General features: G+C 45.0%; 1 protein-coding gene across 3 annotated transcripts in view; it reads left to right on the top strand.

Moving 5' to 3' along the window:
- PPFIA3 (PTPRF interacting protein alpha 3) overlaps window positions 1–27,465 on the top strand; it is a 94,091-nt gene that overhangs the window by 18,938 nt on the left and 47,688 nt on the right. Inside the window, exons 1-3 of one of the 3 annotated variants that reach the window (XM_033961620.1) lie at window positions 13,887–13,984; window positions 20,763–22,185; window positions 27,351–27,452. In XM_033961620.1, the coding sequence (XP_033817511.1) occupies window positions 21,952–22,185; window positions 27,351–27,452 (336 nt within the window). In that variant the 5' untranslated portion in view covers window positions 13,887–13,984; window positions 20,763–21,951. Of the gene's footprint in view, window positions 1–13,886; window positions 13,985–20,762; window positions 22,186–27,350; window positions 27,453–27,465 lie in introns of those variants that run through there. The other 2 variants (XM_033961621.1, XR_004540924.1) reach the window with 2 other exon arrangements.

The raw sequence follows: 27,465 nt of genomic DNA, 5'->3' as shown, positions 1-27,465 counted from the left end.
ATTTGTCATCTGAGCTTGTGAATCTGAACTACCTCACCTTCTGCACAATGCTGGAAAAGGTGGGTGATTATATCTCATATCCAAATTGGGGGGGGAGGGGAGTAATAGTGATAGGACAGGGATTCCATATAGAAGAAACATAGAAACATAGAAGATGACGGCAGAAAAGGGCTACAGCCCATCAAGTCTGCCCACTCTGCTTACCCACCCCCTGTCTATGCCCTAATGACCCAATTTCCTTATCTTGACCCTCGTAGGGATCCCACATGGGTATCCCATTTATTCTTAAAGTCTGGCACGCTGTCTGCCTCGATCACCTGCACTGGAAGCTTGTTCCAATGATCAACCACTCTCTCTGTGAAGAAATACTTTCTGGTGTCGCCATGAAATTTTCCGCCCCTGAGTTTGAGCGGGTGCCCTCTTGTGGCCGAGGGTCCCTTGAGAAAGAAAATATCATCTTCCACTTCGACACGTCCCGTGAGGTACTTAAATGTTTCGATCATGTCTCCCCTCTTCCTACGTTCCTCAAGAGTGTAGAGCTGCAATTTGTTCAGTCTCTCTTCGTACGAGAGACCCTTGATCCCCGAGATCATCCTGGTGGCCGTCCGTTGAACCGATTCAATTCTGCGCACATCTTTACTGTAATGTGGCCTCCAGAATTGCACACAGTACTCCAGATGAGGTCTCACCATGGCCCTGTACAACGGCATTATGACTTCAGGCTTTCGGCTGACGAAACTTCTATTGATACAACCCAATATCTGCCTTGCCTTAGATGAAGCCTTCTCCACTTGATTGGCAGTTTTCATGTCTGCACTGATGATTACTCCTCAGTGCAGACATGAAAACTGCCAATCAAGTGGAGAAGGCTTCATCTAAGGCAAGGCAGATATTGGGTTGTATCAATAGAAGTTTCGTCAGCCGAAAGCCTGAAGTCATAATGTGTAACATAGTTGGGGGGCATGTTGATAAAGACAGATTGGGGATGTCCTGACTTAACCCTAGGATGGGGGAGGATAGTAATAATAAATCATGACATCTTGGGTATAACATAGCTTGGGGGTATAATAATAGACTGGGGATGTCTCTTTGGTGTAATCTAGCATGATGGGAGAGGAGTCTAATAAGAACAGATCGAGGATACTACTACTACTACAGAAGGAATGAGAAACAGAAATAGTGTATTACATGTTGGAAGTGTTACTTAGGACCTAAACACAGCTTTGAAAAAGTGGGCTTTGAGCCTGGATTTGAATACTGCCAGAAATGGAGCCTGGAATACTGATTCAAGCAGGTTGTTTGAGGTATACAGCGCAGTAAGATAGAAGGGGCGGAGTCGGGAGTTGGCAATGGTAGAGAAGAATGGTAAAGACAAGAGAGGCTTTCCCAAAGAACGGAGTTCCTGGGGCAGGGTGTAGGGAGAGATATTGAGGAGCTGCAGAGTACACTTGTAGGTCAGTAAGAGGAGTTTGAACTGTATATGGAAGCAGACCAGGAGCCAATGAAGCAACTTAAGGAGAGGGGTAACTTGAGCATAATGACTCTGGCGGAATATGAGATGGGCAGCAGAATTCTGAACAGATTGAAGGAGGGAGAGATGAGTTAGCGGGAGACCCACGAGAAGCATGTTGCAGTAATCCAGGCGAGAGGGACAAGGGCATGGATAATGGTCTTGGTAGCGTGCTCAGATTTTAGAGACATTGTATAAAGAAGCGACAAGTTTTGGCGGTTTGTTGAATATGCAAAGAGAAGGACAGAGATGAGTCAAAGATGACCCAGAGGTTGCAAGCAGGATGAGAGCATTATCCACTGAAATAGAGAACGTAGGGGGAGGAGAGGTAGGTTTAGGAGGAAAAATAAAGAGTTCCGTCTTAGCCATGTTTAACTTTAGATAGTGAGACATCTATGTAGCAATGTCAGACAGGCAGGCTGAGACTCAAGCCATGGGAGGTTAGAGCTTCTCATAGGAGGCTCTTGAATAAACTTGACAGCCTGAAGTTAGAACACAAAAAGCAAATATAAATGAGAGACAAAAACATCAAACAAATAAATTCTCAAAAGAACAGATGGGATGCCCAGGTCGGATCTCTAGGAGGGTAGAGTTAAGGAGATGGGTCATCAGAGCACAATATCTCAAAGGGTAACTGGGAGGGAGGGTCAATGGAGTGGGCAGACTTGATGGGCCTTGGCCCTTTTCTGCCGTCACTTTTCTATGTTTCTATGTTTCTAAACAAAGAGAATGTAAATAAATATCTTATGAAATAACATAATTGAAATAAATAATTATGTGCTCAGTGATGTGAACATCCGAATATGCCATTATGAGAACATAACTTGGACAATATACATATGTAGTAAAAAAAAAAAATAAATTACTTAGCTCAATAGATCTTGTAAATTCATAGAGGTTCTTGAAATTTCCAATCCGGGGGGCACTGATGCAGGAAGTGCAATGGCGTTCTTAATCAGCTGGCATCCAAAATCTGTGTGCTCCCAAATACCCAAAACCACAAAAAGTGTACAAAATAAACAGTCCAAAAATCAAAAAATATAAAAAATAAGTTACTTCAAATCCATACTCCTTCATTCAAATCCATACTTCAAATCCATACCCACCCTCCACTTCCTCAACACAGATCGTGTACAAGTCAGTGAAGCCATTCTTGGAGTATTGTGTTCAGTTTTGGAGGCCCTATATGAAGGATATATGAAGATTTGAAGTGGTCTGATAGTGAGATTGCAATACAGGCCACAATAGATACAGTTTCCTTAAATGCAGAGCAGGCTGATTTTAAAGATTGCAAATTATCTATGCCAACTACTAAGCAAACTGTAAATAGATATGACAAACACTGTTTGAAATGGCTGTATGCAAATACCAGAAGCCTATGAAACAAGATGGGAGAGTTAGAATATATTGCACTAAATGAAGAGATAGATATAATAGGCATCTCTGAGACCTGGTAGAAGGAATATAACAAATGGGCCACTGTCATTCTGGGTACAAGTTATATCATAGATAGAATCGGAGGAGGCATAGCATTAGTCCATGAATTGAATGGACTAAAAATTGTACAGGAGCAGAAACGCACCTTGAGATCCCTATGGATAGAAATTCCATGTGTAAGGGGGAAAAGGATAGTGATAGAAGTGTACTACATTACATTACGTGATTTCTATTCCGCCATTACCTTGTGATTCAAGGCAGATTACATAAGATTTACCAGGAGGTTACAAGAATTGTAACTTTACATAAGAATTGTCATAGGAATTACATAACAATTGTCGGGACTTGAGGTGATGCATGTTGGGTAATTAAAAACATTTTAGATTTGAAAGGGGTAGAGATTGTGGTAGGTGGAGTTTGGGAAGGAACTGGTCCGCCTGACCAGGCTGAACAGACAGATGCTGAAATGTTATCAGAAATTAGGGAGGCTAACAAACTGGGTAACACGGTAATAATGGCTGATTTCAACTACCCCAATATTGACTGGGTAAATGTATCATTAGGGCATGCTTTGGAAATATTGATATAATCCCTGGAATAAATTTACACAGGAAATCCAATATAACAGCACTTAACTTTAAAAAAGGAGACTATGATAACATGAGGAGAATGGTGAAAAAAAAGAAACTTAAAGGTGCAGCTGCAAAGGTAAAAAATATATATATCAGGTGTGGATGTTATTTCAAAAACGAGGAAGGAAGACCAAACAGCAGCCAGCGTGGTTAACGAGTGAGGTGAAGGAAGCTATTAGAGTGAAAAGAGAATCCTTTAAAACTGGAAGAAGGATCCAACTGAAAATAATTGTAAACACAAGGAATGTCAAGTCAAATGCAAGGTGCTAATAAGGAAGATCTTGCTAATAAGAGATCTTGAAAAGAGGATTGCGCTAGAAGCAAAAACACACAGTAAAAACTTTTTTAGGTATATTAAAAGCAAGAAGATGGGAAGAGAATCAGTTGGACTGCTAGATGGCCGAGGGATAAAAGGGGCTCTCAGGGAAGACAAGGACATAGTGGAAAGATTAAATTAATTCTTTGCCTTGGTCTTCACCAAGGAAGATGTAGAGTTGTTACCAGTACCAGAAATTGTATTCAAATCTGATGAAAGAGAGAAACTCATACAAATCTCCGTAGCACTGGATGATGTAATGGGTCAATTTGACAAATTGAACAGTAGCAAATTACCTGGACCGGATGGTATACATTCTAGAGTGCTTATAGAATTGAAAAATGAACTTACAGAGCTATTATTAGTAATTAGTAATTTTTCTTTAAAAACCAGCATACTACCAGAAAACTGGAGGGTGGCCAATATGATGTTGATTTTTAAAAAGCGTTTCTGGGGTGATCCGGTAAATTGTAGAATGGTGAATCTCATGGTGCCATGGATTAATGAGAGAAAGCTAACATGGTTTTAGTCAAGGGAATTCTGGTCTCGCCAATCTACTGCATTTCTTTGAAGGGGTGAATGAATGTGTGGATAAAGATAAACTTACATAGTAACATAGTAGATGACGGCAGATAAAGACCCAAATGATCCATCCAGTCAGCCCAAAATGATTCAATCAAAAAATTTTTTGTTGTTTTTTTTTTCTTCTTGGCTATTTCTGGGCAAGAATCCAAAGTTCTGCCTGTACTTTTCTTAGGTTCCAATTACTTGAAGTCTTCGTCAAAGCTCACTCCAACCCATCTACACCCTCCCAGCCATTGAAGCCCTCCACAGCCCATCCTTCACCAAACGGCCATATACAGACACAGACCGTGCAAATCTGCCCAGTACTGGCCTTAGTTCTTCAATATTTACTATTTTGATTCTAGATCCTCTGTGTTCATCCCATGCTTTTTTGAACTCCGTTACCATCTTCATCTCCACCTCTCTCTCGGGAGTGCATTCCAGGCATCCACCACCCTCTCCGTAAAGAAGAATTTCCTTACATTGCTCTTGAGCCTACCACCCCTCAATCTCAAATTAAGCCATCTGGTTTTACCATTTTCTTCTTTCTGAAAAATATTTTGTTCTACATTAATACCTTTCAAGTATTTGAACGTCTGAATCATATCTCCCCTGTCCCTCCTTTCTTCTGAGGTATACATATTCAGGGCTTCCAGTTTCTCCTCATACATCTTTTGGCACAAACCTATCATTTTCATCGCCCTCCTCTGGACCGCTTCAAGTCCTCTGTTCTTCGCCAGATACAGTTTCCAAAACTGAACACAATACTCCAAGTCGGGCCTCACCAACGACCTGTACAGGGGCATCAACACCTTCTTTCCTCTACTGATTATGCCTCTCTTTATACAGCCCAGCATCCTTCTGACAGCAGCCACCGCCTTATTGCACTGTTTTACAGTGTTTTTTGGCCTTAAGATCTTCGGATACTATCACCCCAAGGTCCCTCTCCCCATCCGTGAATATCAGCCTCTCACCTCCCAGCATATATGGCTCCTTCCGATTATTAATACCCAAATGCATTACTCTGCATTTCTTTGCATTGAATTTTAGTTGCCAGATATTACACCATTCCTCTAACTTTTGTAGATCTTTTTTCATGTTTTCCACTCCCTCCTCGGTGTCTACTCTGTTACAAATCTTGGTATCATCCACAAAAAGGCAAACCTTTTCTTCTAACCCTTCAGCAGTGTCACTCACCAAACTTATCGAACAGGATCGGCCCAAGCACCGAACCCTGAGGGACTCCACTACTCACCTTCCTTCCTCCGAGCGACTTCCATTAACCACCACCCTCTGGCGTCTGTCCGTCAACCAGTTTCTAATCCAGTTCAAAATTGTTAAATCGCAAGAGGATTGTGAAAAATTGCAAGAGGACCTTGTGAGACTGGAAGACTGGGTGTCAAAATAGCAGATGGCATTTAATGTGAGCAAGTGCAAAGTGATGCATGTGGGAAAGAGAAACCCAAACTATTGCTACGTGATGCTGGGTTCTATGTTAAGAGTCATTGCCCAGGAAAAGGATCTAGGTGTCATGGTTTAGGATATGTTTAAACTCTCAGCTAGAGAATGACACGGTGGCTGTTAGGCACGGGTAACCTGCCAAAACGGTGAGGGAAAAGTGTTCACCGCAGCTACGGGGACAAGACCATTCACCGCCTCATGGAGCGGTGAATGGCCTTGTCTTCGCAGTTAAGGGAGGGAACATGCATGGTCACCAAATTTTTTCCCTCCCTCCTTACTAACGATCACTGCCACCACTGTCCAATCGCCGCTGCCGCTACCGCCACACCATCTGAGCATCTCCCTTTCTCCCTCCCTTCCCCTTATCTTCATGGCGGGTGATTTCTAAATTTCCTTTCTACAAGCAGCAAGAAGTTGCATCAGAGACGACCTTTACAGCAGCCATATGCGACTTCAATGCTCCAGCTGCTCATAGAAAGGAAATTTAGAAATTGCCCGCCACAAAGGTAAGGGGAAGGGAGGGAGAAAGGGAGGAAAGGTGGGGTGGAGAGGAACAGATGCTGAAGGGAACTGGGGAAGGGAGAGAGGGAGGGAAGGTGGGGTGGGGTGGAGAGGAACAGACACTGAAGGGAAGTGGGGAAGGGAGAGAGGTAGGGAGGGAAGGTGAGGTGGAGAGGAACAGATGCTGAAGGGAACTGGGGAAGGGAGAGATTCCAAATTATGGGGGAACGGAGGGAAGAAGATGGGTGCTAGACCAATTGGGGGGGGGAGGGAGAGGCACAATAACAGCATATGGAAGAGGCAGAGAGAAGGCAGACAGTGGATGGAAAGAAATGAATGCGGAGAAGATGAGGAAAGCAGAAACCAGACAACAAAGGTAGAAAAAAATTTATATTTTTCTATTTTTTGCTTTAGGATAAAGTAGTATATTAGTTGTGTTGAAAAACATTTATAAACAAAGCCCTGCCAGCTGAACATCTCTTTCTCTAGTTCAGCAGCCAGAACTTTGATTTATAAAATGACAATTGTACAGAATATTGTTTCTTTTTATAATTTAATAAAATAAGTTCAGTATAAAACTATTCAAGGCTTTTGTGGATGGGATCAGATAGTTTGCGGGGACGGGGACTAAACTCGCGGGGATGGGGACAAAGTTTTTCCGCCTGTCATTCTCTACCCTCAGCTCAATGTGCGGCAGCTGTAAAGAAAGGAAATAGAATGTTAGAAATTATCAGGAAAGGAACGGAAAACAAAGATGAAAATCCACTAATGCCCTTGTATTGCTGGAGAATATGGTGAAATCAGTTAGCTTAGCGGGGTTTAAAAAAATGCATAATTTCCTAAAAGAGAAGTCCATGGGCTATTGTTGAGATGGCTTGGGGAAATCATAAGCACCTAAGAATTGCCGCTGCTGGGTCAGACCAGTGGTCCATCCTGCCCAGCAGTCTGCTCATGCGGCAACCCTTAGGTCAAAGACCAGTGCTCTAAATGAGTCCAGCCTCACCTGCGTACGTTCCAGTTTAGCAGGATCCTGTCTAACTTAGTTTTGAATCCATGAAGGGTGTTTATCCCCTAAAACAGACTCCGGAAGAGCATTCCAGTTGTCTACCACTCTCTGGGTGAAGAAGAACTTTCTTACGTTTGTACGGAATCTATCCCCTTTCAGCTTTAGAGAGTGCCCTCTCGTTCTCCCACTGCTTCTTCCTAGGATAAGCAGCATAACATCTGTTTTACTACTTGGGATCTAGTTAGGTACTTGGGACCTGGGTTGGCCACTTTTGGGAAGAGGATACTGGGCTTGATGGACCTTTGGGCTATCCCAATATGGCAGCTCTTATGTTCTTAAGTTGACAAAAATGGTAGGGGGTTTGTGCATAAAATCTGTTTTACCCCTTAGGATCTTGCCAGGTACCTGTGACCTGGGTTGGCTATTGTTGGAAACAGGATCCTTTCCATTGCAAACGCAAGCGGTGTCTCACTTCCTGCTCACCACACAATTGTTTCCCACGTACACACCTTTATAGGACCCCCCAGGGACCCCTGAAGAAGACTTTTTATCGAAACGCGGACCGTGTTGGGTCCTGTATCCCTAGCGGACTAGGTCCTTTAAGGCTCTTATGTGGATGATTTATTTTATGTGGATGGAATTATTTTATGTGGATGATTTCAGTGTACCTTTGGAACTTTGATACTTTCAAATAAAGTCCATTTAGGAACATCGTCACTCCACAGAGTTTTTTTGGTTTTCTCTGGAAACAGGATACTGGCCTTGATGGACCTTCAGTCTGTTCTAGTAAGGTAATTCTTATATTCTTAAGAAGAGACTGGAAGACCTGAATATGTATACTCTAGAGCAGTGGTTCCCAACCCTGTCCTGGAGGAACACCAGGCCAATCGGGTTTTCAGGCTAGCCCTAATGAATATGCATGAAGCAAATTTGCATGCCTATCACTTCCATCATATGCAAATCTCTCTCATGCATATTCATTAGGGCTAGCCTGAAAACCCGATTGGCCTGGTGTTCCTCCAGGACAGGGTTGGGAATCACTGTTCTAGAGGAGGAACAGGGGCGATAAGATACAGATATTTAAATACTTGAAAGGTATTAATACAGAATCAAAACTTTTCCAGAAAAAAATGTTTGTATATGTAAAGTGCTTTTTCTGATTTGCTCTTGATAATTCATTGTAGTGCACTGTTATTATTTAAAAATCAATAAAGAATTTAAAAAAAAAAAAATTTTTTTCCAGAGAAGGGAAAATTGTAAAACTAGAGGGCATAAATTAAGGTTGCGGAGTGGTAGACTTAGGAGGAGTGCTAGGAAAATCTTTTTTCACAGGGTGGTTGATGGCCGGAATGCCCTCACGAGAGAGGTGGTGGAAAGGAAGATGGTGACGGAATTCAAAAAAGCATGAGATGAACACAGATCGGCCAGTACTAGGCTCTAGGGTGACTAGGTTACCCATTCCAGAAGGGAGATTTTTTTTTGGCCAGTCCTGGATTTAAAATTACATCCCAAAACAGTATACTATGTGTAGTCCATGATTCTATCCATTGAAATCAGTGCTACAGATACCATAAAGTACCAGGATGAGGTTGGCAGAAATCCAGGTGTGGCCAAAAAGTCTCCCTTCTGGAATGTGTAACCTCAGGGCAGAATTAATTTGTTGAGGGCCCTTAGGCACACAAGTCCACTGGGCCCCCCTGCCCTGCCCCCTTCCACGCCCCCATTTATTTACCCATTTTCTTATTTAATACTTCAAAACAAACAACAAAAATGACCATACCAGTGCAATTTTTCTAACCAAATCCCCTCTTCCTAGAGTTAGAGATCTTCAGCTGGCAGGGCTTTGGGAAGCCCACCAATTTATATTTTGCATTTCGGTAGAAGGCATGGGGCATGGTGGGAAGAAAATTTAGTCTCTGCCATTTTATTGGACTAATACATTTCTCAATTAGCTTTCAGAGGTTAAAACATCTTTCTTCAGGTCAGTAAACTATACTGCTGTTACAGTATCCCTGTCCTGACCTGAGGAAAGGAGTTATGGTCTCTGAATTAGTAAAAAAAAAAAAAAAAGTATTAAAATTAGTCCAATAAACAGGATCACCTTATTTCCATTTTCTATTAATAAATAATTATCAACACAGCTACAATAATACTTTATCCTAAAGCAAAAATAAATAAATGAAACAAATAGAAATTTTTTTCTGCCTTTGTCTGGTTTCTGCTTTCCTTAGCTTCTCATCATTCTCTTACTTCCATCCATTGTCTACCCTCTCCATCCAGTGTCCATATGGCATCTTCCTTTTTTCTATTCCCCTTCAATAAACTGTCTCTCCTTTGTGCATGATTTATCTGAGCTTCACCCCCTCTCAATTTTTCTGGTCTGGCATCTCTATCTCCTTTCCTTCCCTCCCCCCCATGCCCTAGCATCTCTCTCCTCTAATTCTCTTCTATCTCTGCCTCTCCTTCCATGGTCTGATATCTCCTTTCCCTCCCTCCCATGGTTTGGCATCTCTCTTCCCCCAGGCCTCCTTCTTCCATGCTAAACAGACAGACAAAAGGTGGGAATGGATCTTTCACATTCAGCTTTCTTCAATTTTTAAGAACATAAGAAGTTGCCTCCGCTGAGGCAGACCAGAGGTCCATCTCGCCCAGCGGTCCGCTCCCGCGGCGGCCCATCAGGCCCATTGCCTGAGCAATGGTCCCAGACTATCCCTATAACCTACCGCTACTCTTATCTGTACCCTTCAATTCCTTTATCCTCTAGGAACCTATCCAAACCTTCTTTGAAGCCTTGTAACGTGCTCCGGCCTATCACAGCCTCCGGAAGCGCGTTCCATGTGTCCACCACCCTCTGGGTGAAAAAGAACTTTCTGGCATTTGTTTTAAACCTGTCTCCTTTTAATTTTTCCGAGTGCCCCCTTGTGCTTGTGGTTCCCCGTAATCTGAAAAATCTGTCCCTGTCTACCTTTTCTATACCCTTCAGGATCTTGAAGGTTTCTATCATGTCTCCTCTAAGTCTCCGCTTTTCCAGGGAGAACAGCCCCAGCTTTTTCAGTCTGTCAGTATATGAGAGGTTTTCCATACCTCTTATCAGTTTAGTTGCTCTTCTCTGGACTCCCTCAAGTACCGCCATGTCCTTTTTGAGGTACGGCGACCAATATTGGACACAGTACTCCAGATGCCTCCTTTTCAAATCTGTTTACCTTTTCTTCTCTTTCCTTCATGTGCAGCACATCTCCCCTCTTCCTTGCTCCCTCTCTCCTCCCCTCTACATGCAGACTTTCTCCTTTCCTTACATGTGCGTTTCCCTTCTCCCTGTCCTCCTACCCAAATGCATAATTTCCCCCTTCTCCCCATTTCTCTCTCTTTACCCCACCTAGCATCTTTCCCACCTCTCTTTCATCCTCTCCCTGCCACCCAATTTTGGGTAGCCAGAAATCCAAGTGGATGGGCATAAGAACCCCACCCCACAGGCAATGTAGTCTCTTCCTCTCCCACCTGGCTGATCTAGTCTCTCAACTCCTCTGTTGCCACGACAACCCTGCTGATTGTGCCCTCGGTTTAAGGGCTCTCCAGGATGGACGAGGCTAAGCAGAAAATGAGTGAGGAGCTGCTGCGCTATTGCTAGGTCAGGGGGCTGCAGCAACAGCTGCTACTGCCATGCATGCGCTGCCCCCAGCCGGATGGTCTGGGCCAGCGTTCTGTGCACGTGCAGCCAGGAGAGCACGAGGCAGCGTTGCTGGGATTCCTGATTCTGCGGCAACTGTTCTATTCCAAGCGGTGCTGCTGCTCGGCCAAAGCTTCCCTCTGATGCAAACTGCCTAGGTGGAAACGGGAAGCTGCATCAGAGGGGAAGCTTTTGGCTGAGCACCGCTTGCAACAGAAGGATTGGGGGTGGGGCGCCTTGCCAATTTTTCCGGGGGCCTGTCGCTGTTTGAAAACAAAAAAAAATATTCAGTCATCTATTACTTGTTTCTTCAGCGGGTCCCCCTGACACGTTTGGGCCCTAGGCACGTGCCTACCCGTTAATCCCGTCTGTGTCCCGTATATGGTAATTTGGTTTAGGATAGGCTGGGGAAGGCTTTGACAGAATTCTAGTAACCTGGATCATAAAGACAGTGCAGCACAGACTTTATAGTCTATATCCTACAAATGACATGAGGGTTTGGATAAGCTTCAATGGCAATTCCAGTAGTTGTGAAAGATCACTTTGGCCAATCACAAAACTTAGAGACTTGAAGACAGCACAGATGTTTATTCAGCATAGGCGGACCCCTGAGCCCCAAGCTGGCTTCAGAAGTCCTGAAACCAGGAAGTTACAGAGATATTTATACATTCTTCTGGCTATGCAACTGAATTCTAGAAAAAACTTTTCACGTGTTAACTTTTCTTAACAATCATTGGTCCTAAGCTCACACGAGCTGGTCACTTATCTAAGCCCTGCAGTCTTTCTGCAGGAGGGTGGAATACAATATCCTGTATGCTGAGATAGCCATAAGAAGCTAGAATGCCCAAGCTAAAACACCCAGTGCAGGCAGGCTAGAACATGAGATAAGTTAGGTCGGCAATGAAACATAATTCAGCATTTTATTAAAAAGAAAACTTAGTTCAACACGTAGGAAAACCAGTCCCAGACTCCTTCAGTTAGAACCCAAGGACAGTACTGGGTGCACTTTATGGCCTGTCGCCCAGAACGGTGAAAGCAAAAAGACAATTTAATCATGAATTTATAATACATTTTAACTTTTGGGCAGACTGGATGGGCCATTCTGATCTTTATTTTCTGTCATTTACTATGATCGGGGTTGTGGTTGTAACGAAGAATAAGGAGTGTATTAGCACTACACTGAGGCTATCTGGGGTATAATCTATCATAGGGGTGTAATATTAATTGAATGGGGTTATCTCGGGTGTAATCTGAAATGGGGGGAAGGGTGTAATATTAATAGATTGGGAATATCATGGATGTATTTTACTGTCTGAGGGGAGAGTAATAGATCAAAGATATCTTGGGTATAATCTAGCTTTGGTGGAATGTAATTTTAATAGATTGGGGATATCAGGTGTAATCTAGTGTTGTGGAGGGGGGGGGGGAAGGGTGTAATATTAATTGATCAATGATATTTTGGGTATAATCTAGTTTTGTGGAAGATGTAACTTTAATATTTTGGGGATGGCTTGGGTGTAATAAAGAATAGCGTGTATGTATAATAATACCCTGAGGCTGTCTAGGGTATAAGAACATAAGAATTGCCTTACTGGGCTAGACTGAAGGTCCATGAAGCCCATCATCCTGTTTCCAACAGTGGCCAACCCAGTTCCCATACCAAGGAGTAAAATAATCTAGCATGGGTGTGTAATATTAATAGATCAGATATATTTTGGGTATAATCTAGCTTTGTGGGAGGAAGGTGTAATATGAATAGATGGGGATGTCTCAGGTGTAATCTAGTGTTTTGTGGGGAGAGAGTAATAGTAATAGATCAGAGATATCTTGGGTATAATCTAGCATTGGGAGGGGGGGGGGAAAGGTGTAATTTTATTAGATCGTGGATATCTCAGTTATAATGTAGAATGGGGTGAGGAGTAATAATAATACACTGAGGCTGCCGGGGGTATAATCTAGCATGTATATGTAATATTACTAGAGTGGGGCTGTCTGCGTGTCATCTAGTGCTTTTTTTGTGAGGGGTAATATTAATAGATCAGATATATTTTGGGTATAATCTAGTTTTGTGGGAGGAAGGTGTAATATGAATAGATGGGGATGTCTCAGGTGTAATCTAGTGTTTTGTGGGGAGAGAGTAATAGTAATAGATCAGAGATATCTTGGGTATAATCTAGCATTGGGAGGGGGGGGGGAAAGGTGTAATTTTATTAGATCGTGGATATCTCAGTTATAATGTAGAATGGGGTGAGGAGTAATAATAATACACTGAGGCTGCCGGGGGTATAATCTAGCATGTATATGTAATATTACTAGAGTGGGGCTGTCTGCGTGTCATCTAGTGCTTTTTTTGTGAGGGGTAATATTAATAGATCGGGGATATGCTGGGTATAATCAAGGGTGTTTTTTTTTTTTTTGGGGGGGGAGGACGTGTAATTTTAATAGATCGGGAATACCGCCGATGTAATCTGGTGTGGGGGGGGGGGGAGGAACGCAATATTCGCGTATCCCTCGTGCACTAACTCTTCCTCAAGGGCTGTCTCATCAAGCCCCGGCCCTGCAGCACATCTGCACACAGCTGGCGCGTGCTCTACCTGCGTCCCTCCCCGCCTGGATCACACCTCCCCTTTAAGTCATGGCAGCCACAGACCGGATGACATCATCCCTTTAATCTGCCCGCCCCTGCTGGCAGCTGATTGATCGGGAACCATCGAGAAAGGCGGGGCACTCGGCTATTGGCCGGAAGGCGGCCGCTGATTGGAGCTGGGGGGTGCCTGTCGGTGGAGGCGTTAAAGGGGAGGTGCGCCGGCGGGGATCGGCAGCTGCTGCTGCGGGGAGAGAGCGCGGCCGCCCGGCCCCGGGGACGCAGGAGGGGGAGGCCCGGACACAGGTAAGAGAAGGGAGGGAGGGAGGCACCAGGATCAGCATCCAAAACAGCAGCACCCCCCAACCCCAACATCAGCATCCAAAGGACAAGCATCCCCCCCAGTCCCTGCACCAGCATCTGAAACATCAGCATTCCCCACTCCTGGCATCTCCTACCCCAATCCCACCCCAGCACCAGCACCCTCCCATCCCCAATCTGAGCATTTAAACCATTAGCATCCAAAGCACCAGCATCAGCATCCATACCACCAGCATCCTCCAATCCCAGCATCAACATCAGCATCCAAAGCACCAGCATTTCCTACCCTCAACCCCAGCATCATCATCCAAACCACTAGCATCCCACAACCCCAACTTCAGCATCCAAAACACCAGAATCCCCCACTCCTAACCCCAACCATGGCATTCAAGCATCAGCATCTCCTACCCCCAACCCCAACCTCAGAATCCAAAGTACCAGCATCCCCCAAACCCAATCTCAACATCAGCATCCAAAGCACCAGCATCTCCTAACCCCAATATCAGCATCCCCAACATCGGCATTCAAAGTATCAGTACCTCCTATCCCCAACCCCAACCTCAGAATCCAAAGTACCAGCATCTCCTACCCCCAACCTCAGCATCCAAAACACCAGCATCCCCTAATCCTAACATCTGCATCCAAAGCACTAGAATCCCTCACTCCTAACCCCGACCACGTCATCCAAAGCACCAGCATCTCCTACCCCCAACCTCAGCATCCAGAGCACCATCATCCCCCAATCCCAACCCCAATCTCGGCATCCAAAGCACCAGTATCCCTCAAACCCAACTTCAGCATCCAAAGCACCAGCATCTCCTACCCCCAACCTCAGCATCCAAAGCACCAGCATCTCCTACCCCCAACCTCAGCATTCAAAGCATCAGCATCTCCTACCCCCAACCTCAGCATCCAAAGCACCAGCTTCTCCTACCCCCAACCTCAACATCCAAAGCACCAGCATCTCCTACCCCCAACCTCAGCATCCAAAGCACCAGCTTCTCCTACCCTCAACCTCAGCATCCAAAACACCAGCATCTCCTACCCCCAACCTCAGCATCCAAAACACCAGCATCTCCTACCCCCAACCTCAGCATCCAAAACACCAGCATCCCCTACCCCCAACCTCAGCATCCAAAGCACCAGCATTTCCTACCCCCATCCTCAGCATCCAAAGCACCAGCATCTCCTACTCCTAACCTCAGCATCCAAAACACCAGCATCTCCTACCCCCAACCTCAGCATCCAAAACACCAGCATCCCCTACCCCCAACCTCAGCATCCAAAGCACCAGCATCTCCTACCCCCAACCTCAGCATCCAAAGCACCAGCATTTCCTACCCTCATCCTCAGCATCCAAAGCACCAGCATCTCCTACTCCCAACCTCAGCATCCAAAACACCAGCATTTCCTACCCCCATCCTCAGCATCCAAAGCACCAGCATCTCCTACTCCTAATCTCAGCATCCAAAGCACCAGCATTTCCTACCCCCAACCTCAGCATCCAAAGCACCAGCATCTCCTACCCCCAACCTCAGCATCCAAAGCACCAGCATCTCCTACCCCCAACCTCAGCATCCAAAGCACCAGCTTCTCCTACCCCCAACCTCAACATCCAAAGCACCAGCATCTCCTACCCCCAACCTCAGCATCCAAAGCACCAGCTTCTCCTACCCTCAACCTCAGCATCCAAAACACCAGCATCTCCTACCCCCAACCTCAGCATCCAAAACACCAGCATCTCCTACCCCCAACCTCAGCATCCAAAACACCAGCATCCCCTACCCCCAACCTCAGCATCCAAAGCACCAGCATTTCCTACCCCCATCCTCAGCATCCAAAGCACCAGCATCTCCTACTCCCAACCTCAGCATCCAAAACACCAGCATCTCCTACCCCCAACTTCAGCATCCAAAACACCAGCATCCCCTACCCCCAACCTCAGCATCCAAAGCACCAGCATCTCCTACCCCCAACCTCAGCATCCAAAGCACCAGCATTTCCTACCCTCATCCTCAGCATCCAAAGCACCAGCATCTCCTACTCCCAACCTCAGCATCCAAAACACCAGCATTTCCTACCCCCATCCTCAGCATCCAAAGCACCAGCATCTCCTACTCCTAATCTCAGCATCCAAAGCACCAGCATTTCCTACCCCCAACCTCAGCATCCAAAGCACCAGCATCTCCTACCCCCAACCTCAGCATCCAAAGCACCAGCATTTCCTACCCTCATCCTCAGCATCCAAAGCACCAGCATTTCCTACCCCCATCCTCAGCATCCAAAGCACCAGCATCTCCTACTCCTAATCTCAGCATCCAAACCACCAGCATCCCCTAATCCCAACATCTGCATCCAAAAAGCACTAGAATCCCCCACTCCTAACTCCGACCACGGCATCCAAAGCACCAGCATCTCCTAATCCCAATATCAGCATCCCCAGCCCCAGTATCCCCAACCCCAACATCGGCACTTAAAGTACCAGCATCTCCTACCCCTACCCCAACAGCAGCTTCCAAAGCACCAGCATCCCCAACATCAGCATTTCCTACACTACCAATCACAGTATCCATATCCTCCCAACATCAGCATATAAAGTTTCACTACCATTCTTGTCATGTGTCCCCCAACATCAGTCTTCTGCTCTCTTCTGAAAATACCCCAGCATGATCACCCTGAGCCACGATGCCTCTATGTATTTCTCACTCCATCCTTCCTCTATACCCTCAGCCTCCTTCCTGCTTGTAAAGGTCTCATTGTACATGTCAGCTGAAAGATGATGTGGACCATCCACAAGTCCATGCTGCTGCAGGGCCCCTCACTCTTTGGAAAGGAAACTGAATTAGAGACGTAATAGGGTCTCCCGGCCGGTCTAAGTCTCACTTTTCTTCCATTCTGAGGTCTGGCCTCTGATTTATTTCCATCTTCCCCTTTCTCTCTGACCCTAGGCCAGGCCTGCTCTGGTGTCTCGTAGAAGGTGAAGGTTCCCCCTCATGTGTCCATGCCAGCTCCCTCCTCTTTATGACCTGGATGTGGCCCTCTTCTGCCTGTCAACGTCTGTCCCTTCCAAATCTGACTCGAGTTGCTTCTCCTCTGTCCCACCATCATGCCAGGTCAATCCCCCCGCCCTACCATGTCTCTATATTGGTAGATTTGAGAATCTCCTGGTATTTGCATACCCTTCCATCACTTCTTCTCTGTTAGAGTCCTGCACTGATCATTACCAAGGAAGGGAAGGGGAAGAGAAGGGAGCTTTCCTGAGTTTGAGTGCCTGCTGTTTGTGGCTTCCCCTCTGCAGACGATTAGCATGGTGGGAAAGCCTTCGGTGTGCTGTCTTGTGTGTGTTGGTGTAATATTTCTGAAGGGATTTGTACTGTGTTATCGAGATTAGTTTTCTCACCTTTCCATTGGATTACTCTGGGTGTTTCCTGCATCTTTGGGCATCTGCAGCATGAGGACACGTGAATCCCTGTACTGGGATGTCCTCAGATTTGGGCCCTAGCTGATTTTTGCAGTGTGTCTCTCCTCACTTCCTATGCTCTGAGGCGTTTTCTCTTCCTCTTTCCCTCATGATGGTGGATCCATTGTTGGATTTTTAGTAATGCCTATAGAGACACTGGTTTGTTAACATGGTGCCCAGAGGGGGGGGGGGGTTGGGGAGCTATTAAAGACTTCTCCCTGATTTCCTCTTGGATTCCTAGGGGCAAGTACACAAATGAAGGGAGAAAGAGTAGGCAGCGGTGTCTGTGACTGTGTGTGACCTATTCTGAGCAGTGGGGGTGGGGGGGGGGGTGTCTTTGAGCTACAGATAGAGGGTGACAGGCTTCGAGGGAAGGTTGCCAGTAAAGTGAGGCCTTAGGTTTGTTTGGGGGTGTTTTGCTAGAGATAGGGTTTGATTTAAGACAGGGGTGTCCAACCTGTGGCCCGAGGGCCGCATGCAGCCCCATGAAGTATTTTGTGCGGCCCCGGTCGAGGGCGATGCAGTGTTTTCCTCTGCTGCCCCCGGGTGTTTATCGTCTTGCCAGCTCCCTCCTCTGTCTTGCTGCAGCATTTGCATGTTTGTGCGGCCCCAGAAAAATTTTAAGAGATTCAGAGTGCATGAAGTTGGGGGGGTGTCTTATGGAGAAAAATTACTTGAAGTGGAGCTTTGGGATGTTTGTAAGCAAGCATCTGGTGGGTTCTGTCAAGAGGAGAAAGGGAAGTATCTGGAGCATTCAGGTAAGCAGGTGACGGAAGATGATGGAATGAGAGGCAATTACATCTGAGTGGTGTTTATAAAGGAAGACCGTGAAGAATATGTCTGATATACTCTGTGATGTAGGGCCAGTTACACAACCACACAGGATCAGCCTAGAACACCTCATGCCCCTAATACAGGGTCATTCCCTCACACACCCAGTACCGGCCTAGAACATGCCCCTAATATAAGGTCATTCACACACACACCCAGTGCCTACCTAGAATATGCCCCTAATACAGGGTCATTCCCACCCACCCCCAGTACCGGCCTAGAACATTTCATGTCTGTGACACAAGGTCTTCCCACATCCACTGAGCACCAAGCTGGAATATTTCATGTCTATAATACAGGGTCATCCCACACTCACTGGCCTAGGACTAGCCTAAAACTTCACATCCATGACTCGAAATCATTCTCACACCAATCTTGGACTAACCTAGAACAGTTCGTGTTCATAACATGGGGTTATTCTCAAACCCAGCTTGGACCAGGCTAGACTATTTCATGTCCACGGTATAGGGTAATTTCCACAGCCATGCAGAATCAGCTAGAACATTTCACGTCCATGATACAAGATTACGAATGCAGCCACAAAGGATCAGCAGGTTATTTTCATTGGTACTTGACTGGTTAGCGCTATTTTAGGGGTGTTCCAGGGTGGAGTCGGCACTTGACTGGTTAACCGCATAAATGGACCGTCTGTCCTAACTGTATGTAGTATTGCTTGGCCAGCTATCTGCTGTCTATCAGACTTAACTAGCTAGCCAATGCCAAAGCACGGACAGGCTGAATTTCAACCCCCTCATGTCCCTGACACACGTTTATCCCACATTTTAACCCAGGACTAGTCTAGAATATTTCACACATGTGACAGAGGGTCATCCCCACATCTACCCAGGACTAGTGTAGAACATCTCATGTTCATGAGGCAAGGTCATTCCCTCACCCTCATCCATGACAGAAGCTTGTTCCAGCTAAGCTGACTAGAAGAACTGATTTAAGAATTTGCCAATGCTTGAGTCATGAGCTAGGGACAAACAGTAATACACAGGCTTTTTGTGGCAGCCTCACTTCACATCTGGGCGTAGAGTTAGTCTCGGTGACAGCACTTGAAATGGCTTTAATTACCAATTAGAGTAATGAAGGAGGCTGTGTTTGGAGGAGGTAATTGTGGTGGAGAAAAGTTTTCATATTTTCCTTGTCTACAGCAGTAGCGCATGAGAATTTCAGGTCTTCATTGTGAAGACTGACCAGGCTCTCTTGTTGCGTGGGGAAATCTTACAGGCCCTGGGGTTTTGGTGCTGAGGAAAGTTGAGGAGGGACCTTTACATGTGACAGGACTTCAGCACCCTGTGGTGCTGAAGCTTCACAGGGAGATTAGGCTTCGATGACACAGAACTATCTAAAACTGAATGTTGCAAAAACTAAAGTCTTATTTTTGGCTCATGAAAAGAACCTGGTTTTGTGTCCTTCTGAGATCCCCCTAGCTGGTGAGGTTGTCTCAGTGTGAAATCAATATAGGTACCTGGGAGTTGCGCTTGACTCATTTAAGGCCCATTTCCAGCGTGTTTTTCAAATTGCGGTTATTGAGAAGATTACGTGATTATCTATCGGAAGATAATTTTCTTACAGTTGTCACGTTAATGATAACACCACTGCTTGATTATTGCAATTCCATATATTTAGGTTTGCCTAAATGTGTTTTGCGTGCAGAATGCCACTGCACGCCTTATTGTTCATGCTTCGAAATTCGATCATATCACTCTGGTTGCCTGTTGCGATGCAGGCAGAATTCAAGATTTTTTGTTTGATGCTTAAAGTTCTCGATAGTTACTGTCCTTCCGTGGTTCGTTCCTTCTGGTGGCATTCCCCTTCACGGGCGTTATGGTCCGCTGGCAGCTTGAGATTGGAAATTCCATCTTTGGTCACTGTGAAACTCACCAGCGATCGTAAATCAATGCTTTCTGTTCAGGGCCCGGCATGGTGGAATGCCTTGTCGTTGTCACTGCGCCAATGACAATGCTTTGTCAATTTAGGAAACTGCATCTGTGTGTCAGTATGAGTTCCTACAACTTTGCTTTAGCCTACTGGTTGTATTTACACTGAAGAAAGACTGTGCCCAAGTGTTGTATCGTGTTTGTTATATTTTTTGTTTGGTTGTTTGGATTTTTGTTTGTCTTTCATTGATGTTGTATGTTTTATTGTTCCTCGCCTAGATTTGTAGATAGGCAGGTTACAAATAATTTTTAAATAAATAAAGAGTCAGGAGGGGCTGCTTTGTTTTAGGGGATTTACGACTCCCAGAAGAGATCACACTTGGGATGCTACTAATGCTTGAGAGAGGCTGCCTTCTTGAAGGGTAGAACATCTTAGAAACTCCCATGATGTTTTATCTAGTGGCCAATTGGGCTAAATGACTACTGTGATGTCTTTTTTTGGGGGGTGGGGGTGGGTGGAGAAAATGTGTGCTTTGTTGGGTCTATGTGGGATTCCAATATCCTTCTCTTTCCTGTCTCCCCACAGATTCCCAGCTGATGTCCGTGGGGCTTGTGGCTCAGGGAATGCCCCCCCTCCAAGGCACCTCTGGTCATCGGTGCGTTATCTACCTCACCTGCCAGACACACCCCTTTATACTCTGACCCTTCATTTTCTTTGAAACCCAGGCCCTCCCCGATTCTTCCCTAATTCTGGCTCCCCCTCTCTGAGCCCTTTCATTCCTCTGCATTCACCCTCTGATCTCCAATTCTGCGCCTTTCCCTGTGAACCCTGGTTTCCCTTTTTCTTCCCCCTCACAACAAATCCTGTACCTGCTTATTTGAGCCTCATTTCCCCTCTAACTCCCTCTCTGTGCCCCCTCTTCCTGCTTTCCTTTCCTGAGGTGATCTGTACGCCTCATGGCTAGAGATGAGCTGCATCCCCAGTTTCCTTTTCCTTAAGGGGACCCCTCAGACCTCCCCATAGTGTCCTGTTCTGAGGTGGGTTGACATTGACTCTTCTGTGTTCCAGTGGCACCTTTTCTTTAGTTGCATGTCCTGGAGTGACCCCCCAGAGGGTCTTCTGTCCTAATGTGATCCCTCCCACCACAGGGTCTTTTGTCCTAGATTGATCAGACTCACCCTGTGTGTTGATGGGAAAGACCTCTACCTCCCCCCAAGTTTCCTGTGCTGAGGTGAGGAGACCTCAGCACTCCCCCCCAATCTTATTTATTAAGCCTCCATCCCAAGCTTCCTGTCCTGAGGTAACCCTCTTCTCCTCCTTCCCTATCGTGGGCAACATGACCTAAGTCTCCTCCAGTTTACTATTTTGAGATGATCCCTTCTGCCCAGTTTACAATTTTGAGGTGACCTCCTCTTCCTGGTTATCTGTCCATAGGAGAGGTGACCCCACTCTTTTCCCAGTTTGGTGTCTAGAGGTGAAGCAGTTCTCCCTCCCCACCCCACCCCACCCAATAGATTCTTGTCCTATACTGATCCTTTCCCTCTTGGATCCTTGTTTTGAAGTGGATGAGCCCCCCTTTCTTCCTTGTCCTGAATTGAACCCCTTCACTACCCCCCTTTGATCTCCTGTTCTGAAGGTACCCCCCACTCCTCCCCTTGGTTTCCTTTCCTGAGGCGACTTTGCTTCCTCCTTGCCTTCCTGTCCTGAGGTGACCCTCCCTCCCCTTGGCTTCCTGTTCTAAGTTGACCCCCCGCTCTTGCGGCGAGCCGTCAGGATGATGTGTGAAGTGATGCCAACCATCAGTGAAGACAACCGGCGGGGCTCCACGTACAGTGCCGACGATGCCAACTTTGAGCAATTGATGGTGAACATGTTGAATGAGCGAGAGCGCTTGTTAGAGACACTGCGGGAAACACAAGAGGGACTGGCCACAGCACAGCTACGTCTCCGTGAGCTCAGCCACGAGAAGGAATCTCTGCAGCGGCAGCTCAGCATTGCACTTCCTCAGGTAAAGAGACAATGCCTAGAGACCTACGTGTCTCTCTCTCTTCCCCAACAAATACTACAAGTCTTCCCCTTATTCCCTTTCCTTCTTTGTATCCTACGTTGTCACCCCCGCACATTGCACACCCCATATTCTTTCCAGTGTGTTCTTTCTCCTGTATATAATATAGAATTGTAGAAAAATGACATCAGATAAAGACCAAACGGCCTCTCCAGTCTGTCCATCCACACCAACTACCAATCTCTAAAATCCCTTCCTCTCCCTCAGAGATCCTCTGTCCATAGAAACAGAGAAAATGACCCAGATAAAGACCAAACGGCCTCTCCAGTCTGTACATCCACACCAACTACTACTCTTTATGATCTCTTCCTCTCCCTAAGAGATCTCGTTTGTTTCTTCCATTCTACAGTCCTTGTTTCCACCTCCTCCACAGGGCGGCTGTTTCATTATCCACCACTTGTTCCAGAAAGAAAAATATTTTGTTTGGATTAAGCTCAGAGCTTTTTGTTTATTTATTGGTTTATTTAAAATTATTCATGACCTACTTATCACAACAGTCTATGCAGAGAACCGGTTATTCATTAGAGACAAGGTATTACACAACATTGATGAAAGATCAAACTAAACATTACCAATTCAACTGTCAATTAATAAAATAATAATTCCTCCTTGAAATGTCTACAAATTTGTTTCCAGCCAAAGAGATACTGAAAGAGTATTTTCTAAACATGGGACCAGTGATGTGACAGATGAATTAAGGCCTGTAGGTACCTCCTGCCCCTGGAACTTTACAGGATTAAATTTGTACCTGAGGAAATGACCAGGTCACTAGATGGTTAATGAGATTTATTGTTACTTCATTTTTTAATTACTTTTTAGCACACAGCATAGTAGATACCCCTAACTAATTATATTAATCCCCTGCATACAGAGAGGGAAAGAAAAGCTAAACCACACGTGAATTCATGATCCAACCTTGAAAAAGTTATACTCCCACTTTCCCTAGTCTGTATCTGGATCCTATAACTATTCAGCTACTTATCCACACCTTAGATTAGTCTCTCTCCTTTCTTTCCAGGTACAGTATTTAAATATCTCTCACATATCTCCCCTCTCCCGCCTCCTGCACATTTATACCACAGAGGAACTGGTTGAGTGGAAGGTGACAGAGGGTAGTAGTCAATGGAGAATGCTGTGAGGAAAGAAATGTTACCAGTGGTGTGCCTCAATGTTCGGTTCTTGGGCCTGTTCTTTTTAACATTTTAGTAAGTGATATTGCTGAAGAACACTCTGGTAAGATTTGTTTCTTTGTGGATGATACCAAAATCAGCAGTAAAGTAGACACCCCTGATGGTGTGGAAAACATGAAGAAAGATCTAGTGAAGCTTGAGGAATGGTCCGGAATTTAGCAGCTAAGATTTAATGCTAAGAAATGCAAAGTCATGCATTCGGGCTGCAGAAATCTGAGGTAACATTACAGTTTAGGGCACGAAAGAGGAGTGTGATCATATGTGATGATCTTAAAGTGGCTAAACAGGTTGAAAAGTCAATGGCAAAAGCTAGAAGGATGCTAGGGTGCATAGGGAGAGGAATGGCCAGTCTTTCATTTTAACTTTTTAGGTCAGTACTCTGGGTTTTTAGAAAAGTCAGTTTAGACAATAATGTAGCTTTAAATAAAAAGTGTTTTAGTCTAGGTTAGTATTTTAGGTTGCAGTTGAGGAAAGTCTTTGTCTAGTGTTTAATTCCCTCCCTCCCTCCCACTCAACCAAGGCTGATCTTTTGATTTATAGGCTTTTCAGCCAATCAGGAAGAGGACATTGCTGTTGTAGGATTTTTTTCTGCTTTTTTTTTTTTCTTCTTTCATCAGGTTCAAGTACTTCTGCAACCACAGTATGGCCGGGAAGCATCATGTCACTAAACCTGTTACCCAAGTTATAGATTCTGTCTCTGTGCAGACAGAAAATGTTACCCAAGCAGAGGGGGTGGTTCCATGTGCAAGCTGTCTTCAGCTTGAATCCCTCATGAAGGAACTGAGAGAGGAGGTGGCAAGGCTGAAAAGCATCTATGAGAATGAGAGATGCATCGATGAAATGCTTCATGGGGCATCAAAGATTTCCAGCACTGGGGAGGAAAAGGCCATGGAGGACAGCTGGACTCAGGTTATGAGACCCTGCAGGATCAATACTATGATTCCACGTACCCTTGAACTGAAGAACCAATATGCAACCCTGGGAGTGAAGGAGATGAGAGCATCCCTGGGAAAGGAAGGACCAAAGCTTGAATTCCCCAAAGTTGCTGGACCTTGATCAATAGGAGACAAAAGGTAGTGATAGTTGATGATTCCCTTCTGAGGGGTACAGAGGCATCCATCTGCAGACCAGACATGATATCCCAGGAGGTGTGCTGTCTGTCTGGTTCCAAAATTCAAGATGTTATGGAGAGCTTGCCAAGACTCAGTGATGACTATAAGCTCATGCTGCTCATCCATGTTGACACTAATGAAACTTCAAGGTACCCCTCAGAAACTATTCAAAATTGACTTTGTGGCTCTGAGAGAAAAGATGAAGCAGTTAGGTATGCCGGTGGTGTTCTCGTTGATCTTTCCTGTCAAGGGTAAAGGCCAAGGCAGAGAAGCTCCCAATCTGGAGATGAATGCATGGTGTCATCGTGAGCATTTTGGCTTCCTGGACTATGGGATGATTTTCCAAGGGCTGCTGAGCAGGGATGATGTGCATCTACCAAAGAAGGGAAGAAGTGTCTTCAGCAGCAGATTGCTAACTCACTGAAGAAGTCTTTAAACTAGAATCATTGGAGCAGGGTGATCAAAGCCCCCAGGTAAGTATAAGTCCTCAGGTAAGTGAATCACTAAATACCTTTATAGAAATGAGAAAAAGGGGCAATGTCTGGAAAGCAGTATATATTTATGCTCAAAGTATAGGAAACAAGGTTCTGGATCTTGAGGCTGAGTTGGAGTTAGTGGAGTTTACAGAGACGTGGTTCATGGAGAACCATGACTGGGATATAATTATACTGGGCTGTAATCTGTTCAGGAAAGACAGGGTAGGAAGAAAAAGAGGGAGAGTGGCATTATATGTTAAAGATCATATTAAAGCCACACAATTGCAGGATCTGCAAGGTAAGGAAGAGGCATTATGAGTCAATCTGGAAAGAGAGAATGGAAAATGAATTTACATTGGTGTGATATTCGGACTACCTTCACAGATAGAAAACATGGACGGAGATTTAATAGTAGACATTCAGAATAGAGCTGTAAAAGGGGAAGTATTACTAATAGGTGATTTTAACATGCCAGATGTTGATTGGGGTATCCCTATAGCGGGGTCTTCTAGAAGTAGGGAGATCCTGGATTTTCTACAAGGAGAATTGTTCCAGCAGTTGGTAATGGAACCCATGCGGGATGAGGTCATACTGGACTTAGTACGTGTTTCTGATGTTATGGTGTGTGATCATCTGGCATGATGTGGTTTACTATTAAGACAGGTGTAGAGAGGGCTCATTCAAAGGTAAAGGTTCTAGATTTTAACTATTTAATTGGCAGATGGTGAAACAGCTGCTTTACATAACTTGATGTTAAACAAGAGCAACAGTGCCAAGTAATAGGCATTTGGAGTTGCGGATCTCCCATAAGAGCTATAGAAGACACATGTTGCTTCTGAGCAACAATGCCAAATAAAAAGCTACAAAAACTAACTTTGTTCAGATGGGAGATTACGTCGAGGAATTGTCTGGATGGGAACATCTGGAAGAAGTAGGAAAGCAGTGGGTAAAACTGAAAGGTTGAGTGGAAGGTGACAGAGGGTAGAGGAATGGTATGCCTCAAGGTTCAGTTTTTGGGCCTGTTCTTTTTAACATTTTTGTAAGCAATATTGCTGAAGGGCTGACTGGTAATATTTGCTTCTTTGCGAACGAGCATGTGACAGAATATTACATGAAGTTATACTGGTTAAAACTGGAGGACCGTATACGTTACAGATTGCTTGTGTTGGGTTATTTGTGTACTTATGCATGGCCAAGCACCTGCAACCCTGATGAGCACTATTCAGTTTTATGTTCCATTACAAAAGCTGCGCTCTGTCCATCGCACATACTTGTTTGTTCTCTCCGTTAGGTGTCTGAGATTGAACATTACATGAACAAGCACGCTTTCGTGCATCGGCCCACAGGAATGGAATCGTGTGCCTATGTATATACGACAGCAGGATAATCTTGATGTTTTTAAGAAGTGATTATCTAAAGATGGCTAAACGGGTTGAAAAGACGATAGTGAAAGCTAGGAGGATGGTAGGGTGCACAGGGAGAGTAGGAAAAAAGAGGTATAAGACTCTGGTGAGCCCTCATTTAGAATATTGTGTACAATTCTGGAGATATAAACAGGATGGAGTCGGTCCAGGGAAGGCTACTAAAATGGTGCATGGTGCATCTTATATTTTATCAGGATAGTTTTAATTTGGTTATTGCTATGCACATCCAGGGTGGGAGGGTGGGTAGGGTGAAAATGTTTGTTATTTATAATGATTATTTATTGGAAGGGAGGGTGGGGTAAAATGATTGTGTATAAATACTTGTAAGTTGTATGTGCTTTTACGCTTTTATTGTCTGTTATTAACTTATACATTGCACTGTTACATTTTTTTTGAAACTTAATAAAAGATATAAAAAAAAGGCGTATGGGGATAGACTTAAAGATCTCAATATGTATACTTTGGGAGAAAGGGGGGAGAGGAGACATATGATGGAGATACTTCATTACCTATGTGGCATACCTGCACATGAGGTGAGTCTCTTTCAATTGAAAAGAAACTTTGGAATGAGGGGGCATAGGATGAAGATGTAAGGGCATTGTTTCAGAAGTAGCCTCAGAAAAAACTTTTTCATGGAAAAGGTGGTGAACGCTTGGATTGGCCTCCCAGTGGAGGTAGAGACGAAGAGTATATCTGAATTCAAGACAACTTGGGACAAGTACGTTGAATCTCAAAGGGAGAGGAGGGGATAGTGGATGACATGGTTGGGCAGACTAGATAGGCCATATGGTTCTTATCTGCCTTCATTTCTCTTTGTTTCTAGGACTTAAATTTCTCTTTTGTATTTTACCTTGTCTGTAGAAGGTCCTTTGCTTTTGTGGTCTCTAAGAATGTCTTTCTCTGCAGGAGTTTGCAGCCCTGACCAAGGAACTGAATATGTGTCGGGAGCAGCTCCTGGAACGGGAGGAGGAGATTTCAGAGTTAAAAGCAGAAAGGAATAACACCAGGGTAAGTCTGGCCC

This window comes from Geotrypetes seraphini, chromosome 10, assembly GCF_902459505.1.
Source record: "Geotrypetes seraphini chromosome 10, aGeoSer1.1, whole genome shotgun sequence".
NCBI classification, from domain to species: Eukaryota; Metazoa; Chordata; class Amphibia; order Gymnophiona; family Dermophiidae; genus Geotrypetes; species Geotrypetes seraphini.
The sequence above is the reverse complement of the archived record's forward strand: the minus strand, read 5'-3'. Positions and strand labels throughout refer to the sequence as shown.